Source organism: Nyctereutes procyonoides, unplaced genomic scaffold (assembly GCF_905146905.1).
Source record: "Nyctereutes procyonoides isolate TBG_1078 unplaced genomic scaffold, NYPRO_anot_genome, whole genome shotgun sequence".
NCBI lineage: Eukaryota > Metazoa > Chordata > Mammalia > Carnivora > Canidae > Nyctereutes > Nyctereutes procyonoides.
The window spans coordinates 56,099,263-56,115,108 of NW_026575142.1; the positions used below are offsets into that span (position 1 = coordinate 56,099,263).

General features: G+C 38.8%; 1 protein-coding gene across 3 annotated transcripts in view; it reads right to left on the reverse strand.

Moving 5' to 3' along the window:
* The window catches only part of ATP13A4 (ATPase 13A4), a 109,041-nt gene that overhangs the window by 58,286 nt on the left and 34,909 nt on the right, over positions 1-15,846 (reverse strand). For all 3 annotated transcript variants that reach the window (XM_055307850.1, XM_055307851.1, XM_055307852.1), the window contains exons 3-7: positions 9,574-9,720; positions 5,054-5,124; positions 4,882-4,962; positions 3,106-3,175; positions 1,492-1,626 (exon numbers count right to left, since the gene is read on the reverse strand). In XM_055307850.1, coding sequence (XP_055163825.1) covers positions 1,492-1,626; positions 3,106-3,175; positions 4,882-4,962; positions 5,054-5,124; positions 9,574-9,720 — 504 coding nt within the window. The remainder of the gene's footprint in view (positions 1-1,491; positions 1,627-3,105; positions 3,176-4,881; positions 4,963-5,053; positions 5,125-9,573; positions 9,721-15,846) is intronic.

A 15,846-nucleotide genomic window follows, 5' to 3' on the forward strand; every position in this document is an offset into this window, starting at 1 on the left:
ACCGACTGGGAAAAACAATTTCAGTCAAATAATCACAAACATAAATGTATCATTATGATTAGTAATAAGGAAAAAGATGTGCTTTTGGAGCATATATAGCCAATGGAAGCAATAGAAATCTTTCCTAAACAAGTGACTTTGAATTAAATAGATTGTTTAAAACTTCTGAACATTATAGAGCATTTGGCCCCAGTGGATACCATTGGGAAAGGAACCTGGATACTGGAAGAACCAAGATGGGAGGAATATTTACTTTTTATGTACACTGTTTTGTTCTATTTGAGCTTTTTAAAAATCATGTCAATATATTACCCCTTCTACTAAGAAAAAAAATAACAAATTTAAAAAGGGAATTAAAAAAAAATTTAAACTACCCATGGCCTTAGGATTATAGTGGTGACCTTAACAAGAGTTCTTTAATGGAGTCACAAGAGAGAAAATCAGGTCAGTATAGTGAGAAGTGAGAGGCAGATGAGGAAGTGATGAGAGTAGGCATAAAGAAGTTTTGCTGTAAAAAGGGAGAAGAGAGATAGAGTAGTAGCTAAAGGTAGAAGCTTGGTCAGGAGAAAGGATTTTTACCTGGCTTGAGCATGTTTAACGTTGACGGAAAGGCCCTTTGGGTGGGGAGTAGAGAGATCATTCAGTGACTACATAAGCACTTTGAGCAAGTGGGAAAGGGTACTATTGCAAACACAGGCAGAAGTCCCCTTGTCCTCTGTAATGAGTGGACTGGGCAAGAGGAAGGGAGAGATGGGTCATTTGGCAGTTGGAGAGTGGGAAATTGAGCAAATTCCTGCCTTATTGTTTCTGTCCTCTTTGTGGAACAAGTGGTGAGATTATCTGCTGAATTAGAGGAGAAGTGGAATAAAAGCAATGGAGTATCTCATGAAAGCTGAAGAGAGATTTGGTTTGAAACCTTAATTTTGAGAATGGGAGAATGCATTGATCAGGGACATACAGAAATCTTGCCCAGATGAGGATAGCATTCATGGATTTAGAGTGTGATCAACCAGTCTGTTCTACATGACTTTTTCTCAACAGCACTTAGATTCCCTAGTGTGGGCATAAAGAAAGCCAAGTGTCAGACTCAGGCTTTGACAAGTCAGTACCAACCAAATAAAAAGAGCAAAAGAGTCATTATTAAATAGACTCTTCCACCTTCCACCCTCTTCCACCATCTTCAAGATACAACAATGTTAGAGCACCTACTTTTTCATTTATTCATAATTCATAGATATTTGTAAACTCTTCTCATCAGCCTGAGTAAACTAAAGGGGGAAAATTACTCAGAAGTCTAGGAATTGGGATGTGAGGGAAGGAAAAGGACTAACATTATTCAGCATCGTTACTTGGGCTATATATTCACAAACTTGGTCTCATTTATTGTGGAGTGGGCAATGACTATTTCCTGATTCCTTTTTCTAACAAAATTTCAATAAAGTCACTACTGTTTCCTTTCTGCAGCCACAAGATTGGTGGGAAAAAACTCACCTCTCTGAGATCATACACCGTCAAAGCTATGGACATGATAGACATGATTATGATGGCAAAAGCATATTCCTTATAGTCTTCACTAAACCACAAACAGACACTGAAGAGCTGAAATATGTAAAATGGATTTAAAACCTGTTGGCAGGAAAACAGGAAGACAAAGGGAATATTTAGTCTTCACTTTTAGCTATTCATTGACTTGTTTGCTTTCATAAGCATCTCTGTGACACAAATTACCACACACAATATTCTCATTATTATATTTATCCAGCAATTGCCATGTGCCAGACACTGCACTGAGCAACTTTACCTGAATTTTCTCATTTAATTTCCATAATTACCTTATTACCCAGAAGCTATTACTTATCACTATTGCAAAGATGGAGAAGCTGAGCCTCAGATCTTGACAAACTGCTCAAGGTCACACAGCTGCAACAGTCAAGATTAGGGCTTGAGCTCAGGCAATCTGGCCCAGGAGCACTTACTTTTAATTACTGCTGCACCTTATAATTTACAAAGTAGTGTCTCATGGGTCCTCATGGTGACCATTACAAGGGTGTAGAGTATGGATATCAGGTCCAGTTTACATGTACTGGCCATCGGAAGAGTGAAATGTTCAGGTCTACAGTTAAAATGTTCTCAATTCTGCTGTTCTACCCTAAGACACACCATCTGCCATCTTCAAAGCCATCAAAATACTTTAGATCAATGGATAATTTGAAGACTACAATTGCTCATAAGTAGAAAGCCAAGCTGCAAGTGGGAAATTGTCACCAGAACAACTAGAACACTGTGGGATAAAGGAGAGTCTAACTCCAATAGTCGTTAGCCTGTTTTGGTTTAAGACAGTTTGCACACTTACTCAAATACTGGTTGATTTTCATTTGTCTAGGATGGGAATAGTAATCCTTGCCACTGGTTAAGGAAGGAGTGCACAGAAACATTTCCTATCAGTTTCTTTTGCTTCCTTTCATGCCTGAAAGAAAGCTTGCTAGAAATATTGAGAAAATAGCTTTATATAAAGCAAGTAGCAAAGTGCAGAAAAAGACCCAGAGTACAGCTGTATGGTTATAGCTTCATAATAACCACTGCAAAATGAAAAATAAGCCCTGTGGTAGTAAAAGAGGAAAAAATAAACTCAGTAAATGATGGTCAAGTCCTTTTTTTCTCTCCCACACACACACTGAGGTCAAGAGAACTAATAAGGCCAAACAGATGTTCTTCTTCCTATAATTTTAGATGCTGAGGAAATTGTATATGTTGTCCATAAGGAAAATCTTGAGTTTTTAACTTTTTAGTTATTATTTTAGTTTCACAAAGTTGAGACAGATAAAGACACATAGAATTAAAAAGGAAAGAAAGAGAAGAAATGTATGTTCATCTAGTTATAGAAGGATAAGTAGACACATGAGCATCATCTTCTACTGTATCAGGCAATGTATGCAAAAGATGGTCTCCAAGAAGAGTAGAAAATAGGTATGAAGAAACTATATTTTGTATCCTTCTGAAGTATTCCAAATTGCAGTTACTTATTAGCAATTAGCATTCTTGATAATTTGACTAGAACTAAGCTTCTTTATTCCCTACCCAGCACCAAGAGAAAGTACAGATTACCTCCTTGATGAGTAGTTTCCAAATTGGTGTGATTTCAACATCAATAGTGTTAGGCCCACATATTAGCCTCCTATAGGAAAGATCATATATAAGTCAGTCATTAATAATAAAAATGACACTCATTTTTCACTCATTCAAAAAAGGGTCTATTCACTTTCTCACAATCAGCATAAGCCCCCTTTGTAACATAATGTCCTCATCCTATCAAAATAACTGAGGAAGGGGAGAGTTCCCAAGGGTAAAAATAATAAACATGATCATATTGCATCTACTGAATTAGATTCTTCCTCAGGTCTAAATATTTCCCTGATGACAATTTTGGTATTTAATTGAGCCATTGTCTCATTCAAGTAGTTTCAAGGTTGGCATTCTCTCAACTCTGTCCCCAACTTTGGCTGTGTGGATGTGGGATGGAGGAATCATTACAAGAAAATCATTTTACTGTTTAGAAATGTCAGACCTACCTTCTTACTCCTGTTCAGCTCTGGGAAGCTGCAGAATTTGTTTTAATGTGAGTGAAAAGATGTTGGGATCTCAAAAATAGCTATCATACACAGTTATACAATCCGTTAACTGAAAACCTAGAGATATGTTTCTTTGATTATGCAGATCAATGACCCTTTCTGAGTTATTTTGCTGTTGAGAACACTAGCCAGTTTCTCCGTTCCTTCTACATAGATGTTCAGATCAAATAGCTTGGCCAGGGATGCCTGGGTCGCTCAGTAGTTGAGCGTCTGCCTTTGGCTCAGGGCGTGATCCTGGAATCTGGGGTTGAGTCCCACACTGGGCTCCCTGCAAGGAGCCTGCTTTTCTCTCTGCCTATGTCTATGTCTCTGTCTCTGTCTCTCTGTGTATCTCTCATGAATAAATTAATAAATCTTAAAAAAAACAAATAGCTTGGCCAAATATATTAGAACAGTGTCTCTGGAACTTAACAGTGCCTTATGAACTTTAATATTCATACAGATAACTTCATGACCTGTTAATGTGAAGATTTTGATTCAACAAGGATGATGTGTGGTCTACAATTCTGCATTTCTAACAAGCAGGTGATCAACAAGCAGGTGATCAGCCAAAAAGGTGATGCTGATGCAGGTCCCTTCAATTAACGGAAAAGGGGCTGGAGGAGAATGTAAGAATCATAGAAACTTAGGACCAGCAGGGCCTAAGAATCCTTTACAGAATCCTTCTTCTCTTGTTAACAATTAGGCAACCAAATCCCGGGTATGAGAAGTTACTTGCCCAAAACCACACAGTGAATTATTGATAGACTCTTAAATTAAATACTGTGCCCTTCCTAAGCCTTGCTCCTCTGCCCAGGAACTGACTTGGAATCATGAAGCTGCAGGTCTCACACAATACTTTCTGCTGCTCTACAATTATTATTCAACTATGTTACCTTAGTATAATATATATTTCCTGATTACAATCAAAACTGGCTCAACCTCATTATTATAACCCTGAGAAGCATTGTACAGAGTAGAAAGAGAATTAAACTGGTCAGAGTATGAGACTCAGCTCTTCTTCTATCACTTCCCATCTGTGTGACCTCGTTCAAGCCATTAAACCTCTGTGAGCCTCATGCATTATATTGGGATGATAAGGATATTTTTTCTACCTCCCCCACAAGGCTGCCCTGATGAAGTGAGATAATGTATGTACATGCATTTAACAATACTGAACAGAGCATTGTAAGGTTTTCTGATATTGACTGGCTCTGTTTGGCTAATGGCAACTGTCCTTTTGAGCTGATATAGATAACAGTAGGTATAGTACCTAATCTCTTGTTCTTCTTTTGTTAGACCTGATCCAAATTTTAGGTGTATCTTGGCAGAACTGAGCCAGTCTTCCAAACAGCTGAAATAATAATAATGAGAAAGACATATTTAGAAATAATGTTTTTGAGATAAATTTCTCTGTTTTTGATGAAACTGCCAAAACAACTTACCCAATTTTTTGGAACTGTCCTTCTAAGTTGTTCCAAACATATCTTATTTTCTGCACTTTTATGCATCTCACCTGCAAAAGAAAAGTACTAAGAAAGTCTCTAGTATAATGATCAGTAAATACATAGAAGTTTAGTGGCTAAAGAAGTATCCGTGGAAGGAGCAAAGACAGAGCCCTAAAATACTTATTACGATTATCCTATCCTAAATTACCCCAACCTTCCCTAATACACAAATGGCACTCTTTATTAGAAGTGTAACTTCAGTTGACATATATCATAGGCCTACTATTTGGATAAGCATATGAATAAAACTCAGTCTCAGCATTCCACTATTTGATAACCCAACAAGGGAAGAAAGTGTTAAGTGGTCAACTCTTGTTTTCAGCTCAGGTTCTGATCTCAGGGCCCTGATCTCAGGGTCGTGAGATGGAGCCCCGAATTGAGCTCTATGCTGAGTGTGGAGTCTGCTTGAGATTTTCTTTCCCTTTCCTTCTGCCCCTCCCACTAGTGCTCATGTTGTCTCTCTCTCTCTTTAAACAAACAAACAAACAAACAAATATCTTTTTAAAAAGAGAGAAAAGTATACCATACAGCCAAGCATATATGTGTCAAAGAAAAATATAATAAAGTAAAATTTACAGTATTAAAATAGAGAGAGGGCAGATGACCGAAGGCATCATAAAGGAGATGATATCTGAGCTGTGGCCTTGAATGGTTGGAAGACTTTTGCTCAGATGAGAAGGGAAAATGGCATTTCAAAGAGATTATGCACAAGTTAGTTGTGCCGCAAGTTAGTTGTGGGGAGGGGCAAATGAGTGGGCATTTTGACTGCAGACTGAGAATGAGGCTGGAAAGATAAATAAAGATCAGAGTTTACATACTTAAATGCTAGGATGAGGTATCTAGGACTTTTTCTTGTAGGCAATGGACTTGCAGAGAAAACTATAGAAGACACAATGACAAAGATTAGGCAGGCAGCAGGTTCTAGAAAACAGTGAGGAGGCTATTGCAAGAAAATGTGCTCCAGGAAGTGAGGGTCTGAGGGTGTGGGCAGTGAAAAGAAAAGGTAGAATTAAGGGTAATGGCAACTATGCATTCTTGTTTCTGGTTTCTTTAAACAATTTTATATGCAAATCTGAATCTCCATTAACTGGTTATCAACTAAGCACAAGGAGATACAGCAAGACTGTCATACTGTTATGGAGCAACGGTTATAATCTCATTTTGTCCATTGGAATTAATTGTGAAGCTTTAAAAAATACTAATGTCAGGCAGCCCCGGTGGTGCAGCGGTTTAGCGCCCAGGATGTGATCCTGGAGACCCTGGATCGAGTCCCACGTCAGGCTCTCTGCATGGAGCCTTCTTCTCCTTTTGCCTGTGTCTCTGCCTCTCTCTCTCTCTCTCTCTGTTTCTATGAATAAATAAATAAAATATTTAAAAAAAATACTAATGCCTGGGTCTGGCTCCCAAGAGATTCTGATTTTATTTGTCAAGGGTGCAACCTGGCCATAAATATTCTTAAATTTTCCTCAGATAGTTCAAATGTACAGTCAAAGTTAAGAAACAGTGTTCTTCCTTTTATAGCTACTCTGATAATTGTGTCCTTGAGAAATTTGAGTAAATTTCTCTATACCTTAGTTTCCCTATGAATAAACTGAGGCAACTGAGCAGATCATCTCTAATTTCCACTGCAGCTGTTCCGAATATGTATCTATACCCATAGATAGTATGGTCCACATAATCGTTCAATTCTAGACCTGGAAAGAGCATATAGCTGAAACATCAGTAAATATTCGATACATTTTTTAGTAAATAAGTGAATGAATGCTTTGTACAACCACATGACAACTACAAATAAGGGTTAAATTCCTAAGCTTCAAGATCTGAGTTACACTAAATGAAGCTTAACATTGTTCAATAAAGATATACGTGCACACAGGTGCACGCGCACATATACATATATACATAGTTACCTGGTAAGAGTGTTAAATGCTAGATGTTTTATTTTACAGAATTGATTTATTTCAGCAAGATAGGTTGCAAAATAACTTCAAAAAATAAATCCTATTTTCCAATTTATTTTCAATGTATAAAATTGGAAGTGCACCGCTGCTGGAAGTGATTCTTTCTTCACAAGCTTCAAGTTGAAGGAAGGAAAGAGGGTATGAAGGTAGTCATGCCCATGTAGGGACCTCACGCTTCTTGCCTTACACCTGCCATCCCTGTTCAGTCCCTGCAGTTCTGCAAGCAGAGCTGGACTGTACTCATAGCTACTGCCTGTTGAGTACTTGGGGGCTTTTTATACATTCTCTCTGGTCTCTAGTCTTTTTCATCATCTTCTGGAAGGGCAGGGGTTACTTTCACCTTCACTTCATCCTTGAAGTTCATTTTGATTTAATCATTTGCCCACTATCACACTTATTAAGAAGCAGGGGTTGAATTTGAACTCAAACCCATCTGGCTTCCAAAGTCCAGTCTCTTAAGGGGCATGATGTTCATGCTAGTCTCAGAAGGTCTGGATAATCCCATTGTTGGCAGGTTTCAAGCTGTATAAAGTGATGTTGCCCCCTTTTTAATTCCATAGGTTCAAAAATCTAAGTTAGAACATTTTTAAAGGACAAGCTGTGGGAGAAAATGAGGCCCCTGCTCCATGAGGGAACCTAAATCCAAAGGACATGAAAGCACAGACTGAGACTGAGAAGCTTATAAAACATAATAGACACAAAACATCAGCAGGTGAAGGCAGCAATGATGGGGAATAAGAGGTGGCCGTAAATTTTACCTCAGGCCAGAAAATAGAAAGTTCTATTATCTCCTGATAATTTCTTGAGGCCATTCCTCACAGAGTGAGAAGAATGACCCCATCATACACCTTTCAAATATCCTTACATTTTCCTAGCAAGAATCATCTCAGCCTGGAGTTGCTCTGCCTCCCTCATACCCTTCAGAGGCTCTGGATGCTGGTAAGAGAATATTAAGCACAAAATTTGCATGGGGGGGGGGAGTCTACTTGCACATTTCCTGGAACTTCATACCAGGAAATATAAATTAGGACATCAAGGGTATACTGTGGGGTGACTCATCTTTCTGCTCAGAACCAGGAAGCTTGCCCCTGCCCAGGGTTCCTGTTCCTCATTTCTTGTTGGAACACATTGTGAGTGTCCTGTTTAACAGGTTAAGCACTGGGATTTAGTTTTGCATGATATCCCATGATGATCCTTAAAGTCTCCTCTTAGCCTGCGTCTGTAAACCTGACAGAGCTCCTTGCCACATGTCTCCAAACTCTCCCCAAAGGGCCCAAATGGTTGTCATGTTGGTACTGTTGCTCTTCTGACTGTCACCATCAGTATTATCATGGCTGAGCCTGTGGCACCTCCTCCAATTTCAATGAAGTTTCTATCCTTTATGAATGTAACTCACACAGTTCACAAATCACCTTAATATCTACCTTCTCATCTTAAGTTTACAATGGCCTGAGAAACAGGCACAGAAGGAGTTATTGCTCTCATTTTATAAATAAGAAGTTCAAGGCTCAGAGAGACAAACTCTCTAAGCCATATGTGGTAAATGAAGACATCAAGCCTGGTGCCAGAGTTTTCATTTCAAGACCTCTGACCTTTTTTACATTTTGTTTATTTGACCATTTCTTCATCTCATTGTCTACTTATTTGTTTGATGCAATTAAAGAACCTGGAGGTCAATAATAATCTGAGGTCAGGTCCATAAAATCAATTTGGGATGCCTACTTTTCCAGGTGAATAACCATGTGACAGATTATGCAATCTGTTAGTTGAAGGTGTTTGACCTCTTTTATTTTTGGTAGTTAAGGCAATTGGATGATAATAATGGACAATAAACTGCTCAGTAATTGACTTTTATTATTTTTAAAAACTGACCTTGAGCTCATAAAACTGAACCGCTGTCTACACATACATAAATTTAAGAAAAAACAGTCTGTCTTATAAAATGCTTTTAATATGAATGTTACCTAGTCATAATCTAAGTAGTACTAATTTAATATGGAGAAGAAGGAGTAACCCAAATACATTTGAATGACAGAACTCAAAATAAGATCATTTTGCAGACATAAGCAAAACCCCTGGGATGTTTCTGGGTGACTACCTCTACAGTAAGAGAAACCCTATTTCACAAATTATCATATGGGACCTGATGCTACAAAGCATTAATGTGTACTGAGCATTTACTATGTGCCTGGTACCATATTGATCTTTGTATTCCTTAACTTACTGAATGTCATTAACGAACATTGGAGGTAGGCATTATCATGATAATTTTATATATGAGGAAAGAGGCTCAATAGAGTTTAGTAATGGATCCAAGGCTATACAGTTTAGAAAGATGAAGCTAAGATTTGAACTTAGTTCTAACTCCAAAGTACACATTCTTTATAATGTTCTCTGCATACTGTTGAGGATTGGCATGGTGAAGGATCTAAACTTACATTTTTTGGGAAAAAGATTACATTTCTCTAGCATTAGCAGTTACCACAATTTACTTACCTTTAGGTCTGGCTTTCTGATGGCTCTATTTATGACGTACTCCTCATCTGTAATGAGAGGGTGGTCAGGAGTGACACCAGATGCACCGTTTAATGATGACAGGTAGATCCACATTATCTTTTTCCATGAGTAAGTTTGGAATTCATCCTAAGGAAATAGACACCAAAACCCCCATGAAGTTAAAAGAAGTAATTGGGCAAAAATTCAACCTAGGATACATCATTGTAACATAATCCTATAAACTCATGAAGTTAATAAACCTTCTACACAAAATTACATGCCCTTGAAAACTAGTAGATAAAAAGCCTTGAGGGAAAAATTTGTCATCCTTTACTGAGGAATCTGGGTGTGAATATGAGATAATGGCACATATAATAAAACTCAAGGGTAGGGAGGTAGAGTCTCAGAAAAGAGCTAGTTATCCCCAGTATCCTCCAAGCTATGAGGCCACAGCCAGATGCAACATTTCACAGAAAAAAAAAAAAAAGGCAAACAGATAAGCACTCCAAAGGGTTTCTGCTGGTCTCTGAGGATGGGGAAACCAGATCAATCAAACCATCCCAGTGTTTCCAGGCTTAACCTCAGTTCTACCTCTCCTGGGACAGCCCCTATAACACCATCTTGCTGGGGTGGGGGGTAGGGTCTATCATTTTACTGACTCCCAAAGATCCTAACCACCCTCTCTTGTGCTCCAAATCACTTTCTGCCTTGCATTCTCTTAGTTCATCCAGACCATCTGGAAGATAGAAACCATGTTTTATTGTCCCTTATATCCTCATCCATGTGGAAAACTGTGACCTGCCCAGTGAGACAGAATGAATGGATGTTTGCCCATTACTGAATGCATGGACTGCAGGTGCCCAGAGGTGACTGTCCAAAGGTTAGCATGACTAGGATTGAAGGAGGTACCTTTTTGCATAAGCCTAACTGAAGCTGCTTTCCTTGAAGTTCACTGCTGACTTCATCATAGAATAAAACCAGAGCGAGTAGAACTGGATTAAGTAACAGGTAACACAATGGTACCTCAGAGACAGACATGGCAATAACTGTGGTTATTATTTGAATGGGTAAATGCTGTGTAAAATCCACTAGAATGACTGGAACACCTCAGGAGCTAGGAAGGATGGCAAGGGAAGTCCACCCTGGGAAACAATTTGTTGTCTAAGGAATGCAGGTCAGAGCCAGGAATTGTCTCCACCAAACCCACGTTTGCTGGGAAGAGTGTCCGAGCTGATGCTGTAAAAGGACAGAGAAGAGAAGATACACTCATTGTTGGAGCTAATCTCTTGCATTGATTCTCAAGAGAAGCCCACCTTCATGGCTTTGCTCTTTTGGCTTCCTTACCTTGGAATACACGTCCTTCTCTACTCTCTTTAAGCCTTCATATGGCTAGACTCTAACCATCTCTTAGGGGTCAGCTCAAAGTTCACATCATAAGAACCTTTCAAATTTCTCTTGGTGATCTTTCCCCTAAATCATCGGGGTACTTGAAATGTTTACCACATTCTACCTTGCTGCATTCCCCTTTACCTGTCCAAACTTATCACTCTTCTTGGACTGTGGGTAGGGACTGCATCTGATGGGTATCTGTGCTCAGTCAGGCCTAACACAGCTTCTGAGAGACAGATAGAGACAAAGAGGTAGGGTGGGGGTGGGAGAAGAGAAGAAAGCAAAGCAAAGGGTGTATGGAGGAAAAGGGGGAAGAGGAGGGAAGAGAAGAAAAGGAAATGGAAAGGGTGGGGACAGGAGAAGAAAGGAAGGGTAAAAACAGAAATTTGAAAGTTAATGGCTTAATTCTAAAAACCAGTAGACTTGGCTGTTATCCTCATTAAAAAAAAGATATTTATCTAAATCAAATTAAACCAGATTTGGATGGTGTTACCTTCAGAGCCTAAAAATGTCTGAAGATGGCTAAATTTCTAATGGCTGAGCCACTGAACTGGGGGACATCTTTTAGGTACTGTGGGACAGGCAACAATTCCATAGGACATATCTTGACATTGACATAGTTTAGCATCATACAGCTTTGTCTTTGACCACTTCAAAGGCAGTGTTGCTGTAAGGGGATTTTGTTTGAATATCTAATAATAATAAAAAGTGTTAAAATTTATTTAGCACTTCTGTTCCAGGTGCTCCAACAACAAGGCTCAGACCAGACCAGTCTGGTACAGGTAGCAAGGACAGGACCAAGACTCAAAGCCAGGTCTTCTCACTCCAAATCTTGGCTCCTTTCTCTTTGTTTCAACATTGCCCATGGTTTCTGTGGCTCATGTAGGATGACAATTACCCTGAAATCTGCACCATATAACAAATAGCATCCAGTTTCTCATACTCTCTGCTCTTTTGGCATCAGAGAATCTGATTTCTAAAACCAAGCTGTCACCCTTTGGCCCTGTGTGACAGCAAATAGACCTCTAGACTATAATGTCTAAAAATGGAATGGCAAAGTAGAACACTGGAGCTTCCAAGCTCCCCCAGGTCAGTGTTAATCCAATGTAACAACTGAATGCCTTAGTCTAGGTACATATGAGACCAAAATTCATCTATATGCCTCTATCTTATTATATAAGCCGTATTATAATTAAATCAAAGGTATTTGGATATATTTGCCTTTAACTTTATTTCTTACCATCCCCTCTACCCTCCAAGATCTATAACCCATAATTCTATATAATGAAAAGTATAATTCCTTTTTTTTTGAGAGACAGAGAGAGAGTGCACACACACACACAAGCAAGGCAAGGCAGAGGGAACCCCACTCCAGGCTCAATCTCACTACCTGAGATTATGACCTAAACTAGAATCAAGTGTCCAGTGTCTGACACTTAACCAACTGAACTATCCAGGCAATCGATATAAGACAAACTATTATTCTATAGGTTAAGTAAGGATACCGTAGTGAGATAACCATTTTTCTTAGAGTAGGTAATAACACTGACTTTTCTATTATTTATTGCTGTGTTAAACACTGTAAAATCATTCATATTTTTAAAGAAATTTACCTAACTTTTTAAGAAAAAAAAAAAAAAGCAAGCAAAGAAATGGATGGAGAAGCGTGTCAGTGTGAGATAGTCACTCTGTATTACATCATCACCTTCTCCCAGCTTTTGGTTTGATATTGTCCAACATGGAAAAAGCACAGGCCCCTTCCTTAGCAGACCTTGGTTCTGAACCATCTTGAAAATCCTTGTAAGTCTCTGAGCCTAATTTTCTGCATCTTGAAGTAGGGATGAGAATACCACATTTCATGTATGCTTGAAGGATTAAATGCAATAATACATAATGCACCTGGTCTAAGGTCTGGCCTGTAGCCGAGTACAACAAATGCTCGTTGGCCTACGGCTCTGTGCCTCATTTTCAACATGCTGTTCCTGAGAGCTTTCTGTAAATAAGAACTCACTTTACCTTTGAGGAAACGTGAGAGTCTCTGAGAGTCTTTCGATTTATTTTTCTTTTTGGAAAAAGAAGCAGTTTTACCTGGAAATGGCTATCCCACTTCACTCTGTTTCCCAGCTCTCTCAAGCAGTTAATGATCCATAAGAGACTTAAGTGCACCAGAGGAACTACCACTTTAAATAACTGCTTTGTAATGCAAATAATCCAAACTGTTTGCTGGGCAAATCCAGACTTTTAACACCTCAAGTCTCACTGAGCAGGCTTTACCACTTTTTTTAGGAAGAGAATTAACCAGATCAGTCCCTGAATTCTTAAAGTAGAATTTAAAATCAAGAGTGCATTTCAAAGAACTGAATGTGCACAAGGGACCTTTGTTTGACCTGGACAGAAAGGTAGGGGTGGGGGAAACCTGGGCATTTTGTATTTCCTGTGACCTTGCAATTTCTGAAGTTTGAAATGCCAGGCTTTTACATTTGCGCAAAGTGGGTGACCTTGCTTAGCTTTGTACAACTTTTTGTAATACACATCTTATCTGTTAGAATTTTAAAGTAGTGTAATGGTCACTTTAAGTTCATGCCAATGCTGTGACTTACCTCCTTGTGTAGGAGTTTGCTAACACAAAATGTACTTCCGAGCTTGTCTTAAGAAGAGTAACCCATTGCAAAACCCCAAAGAGATATCAGGAGGTCAGTACTTTTCACTTGGAGATGGATACAATTGCAATGCAAAAAAGCATGAACTCTTCCTAAGAAGTACTTAGAGGTTTATGGATAAAGTAATAACATATTTCTCAGGTTCTTTCTAAAGTGCTGTGCTGCCTTTACAGACCTTTTACTTTGGCAAAATACTATTCTTTCTATATTTAATTATCACTTTTTTCTTTCCTTTCCCCCTCCTGATTATACCCACTGATACTCTTGATGCCTTGACCTCATATTCCCAAAGTTGCTTAGCTGGAAAAAAGTTGACATTGGCTAGAATGTAGTATTTAGTTATAAAATAAAGAAATAAAGTTCTAAACATTGAATAAATCTCACCCTAATTATTGTCTCAGCACTCTTGGGATATGTTGACCAAAACAAAGGCATGGGGGAGGGGCAGTGGATGTGGTGGTAGAGAGAGTGGACAACGCAGGAAAGTTATATGACGAAGCAAAGGCTTTATCTATGTTTGAGGGTGGGAATGGAAATCCTGAACAATTCAGCATATATTTTTGGAGAGATTGAATATTTTTTAATGAACATTTTCTGAGGGAAGAATGGGTAGTGAGTTAGCTGGCTCATTGTCCGAAATATCTGGAGATGAACTTAATCTATAACAGGCAAGTTATATACCCACTCTCCAGTCACCTTCCACTTCCTCTTCTTCTTGTGTTAAGTGGGGCTAACAGTCATATCTGCCACATTGTCATGAGAAACAAATGAGACTGTAGGTGTAAGGTGCTTTGGTGAAATCTGTGCCTGGCATGTAGTCATCCCATGGTTCTTGGTTACTACACACTTTGTAAAACCAATTTAGACTTTTTATTTGTTACTTCTTACTGAGCACTGCATTTCCAGATATTTTAGACAATGAGTCAATTGAACCCCATCCCCCAGTATGACTGCATTTGGAGATAGGGCCTTCAGGAAGTAATTAAGATTAAGGGAGTCATAAGAGTGATGTCCTAATCCAATAGGGTTGGTGCCCTTATAAGAAGAGGAAGAACCAAACCTGTCCCTCTCCCATGTGAACACAGAGAGAGGGTAGCTGGCCATTTGCAAGACAAGAAGAAAGATCTCCCCAGAAACCAATCCTACCAACACTTTGATCTTGAACCCCTAGCTTCTAGAACTGTGAGAAAATAACTTTCTGTTGTTTAAGGCACCCAGTTTGTGGTATGCTATTATGGCAGTGTGAGCTAATGCATTACTCAAAGTAGGTCAAGAGTAACACGGGAATGAAACCAAGGCACTCAGGTTCCAGACTCTACTCTTCCACAGTTTCACACTATTGCCTCAGTGGAGTCTGCTTGCTGGCCAGGGGATAATAAGATCTCCAGTTCCCACTCCAGTTCAGCTCTTGATAGAAGCTTTTCTTTCACTGCTTACAGCTATGGGACCCTGAACTCTTCTTTGAACTCTCTATGCTTCTATCTGTAAAACGGGGTGGGGGTGGGGGGAATCTGTACCGGAGAAGACTAAATGAGGCAACATACATGCAAACATCTCACAGAATAGAAGTCACATTACAAATGGCCCTGTGTTAGTAATCACAACTGTATGGTACGGGCACAAAAATAGACACAAAGATCAATGGAACAGAATAGAAAACCCAGAAATAAACTCACAATTATATGGTCAATTAATCTTTGACAAAGGAGGAAAGAATATGCAATGAGAAAAAAACAATATCTTCAACAAATAGTGTTAGGAAAATGGACAGCTACATGGAAAGAATGAAACTGGACCTCTTTCTCACACCATACACAAAAATAAATTCAAAATGGATCAATGGCCTAAATGTAAGACCTAAAACCATAAAAATCCTAGAAGAATGCACAAGCAGCAATTTCTCTGACATCAGCTATAGCAACATTTTTACTAGATTTGTCTCCTGAGGCAAGAGAAATAAAAGCAAAAATAAACTATTAGGACTGCATTGAAATAAAAAGCTTCGCACAGTGAAGGAAATAATCAACAAAATTGAAAGGCAACCTAGTGAATGGGAAAAGATATTTGCAAGTAACATATCTGATAAAGGGTTAGTACCCAAAATACATAAAGAATTGGTAAATTCAATGCTCAAAAACCAAATAATCCAATTTAAAAATGGGCAGAAGACATGAACAGACATTTTTCCAAAGAAGACATACAGATGGCCAATAGACACATGAAA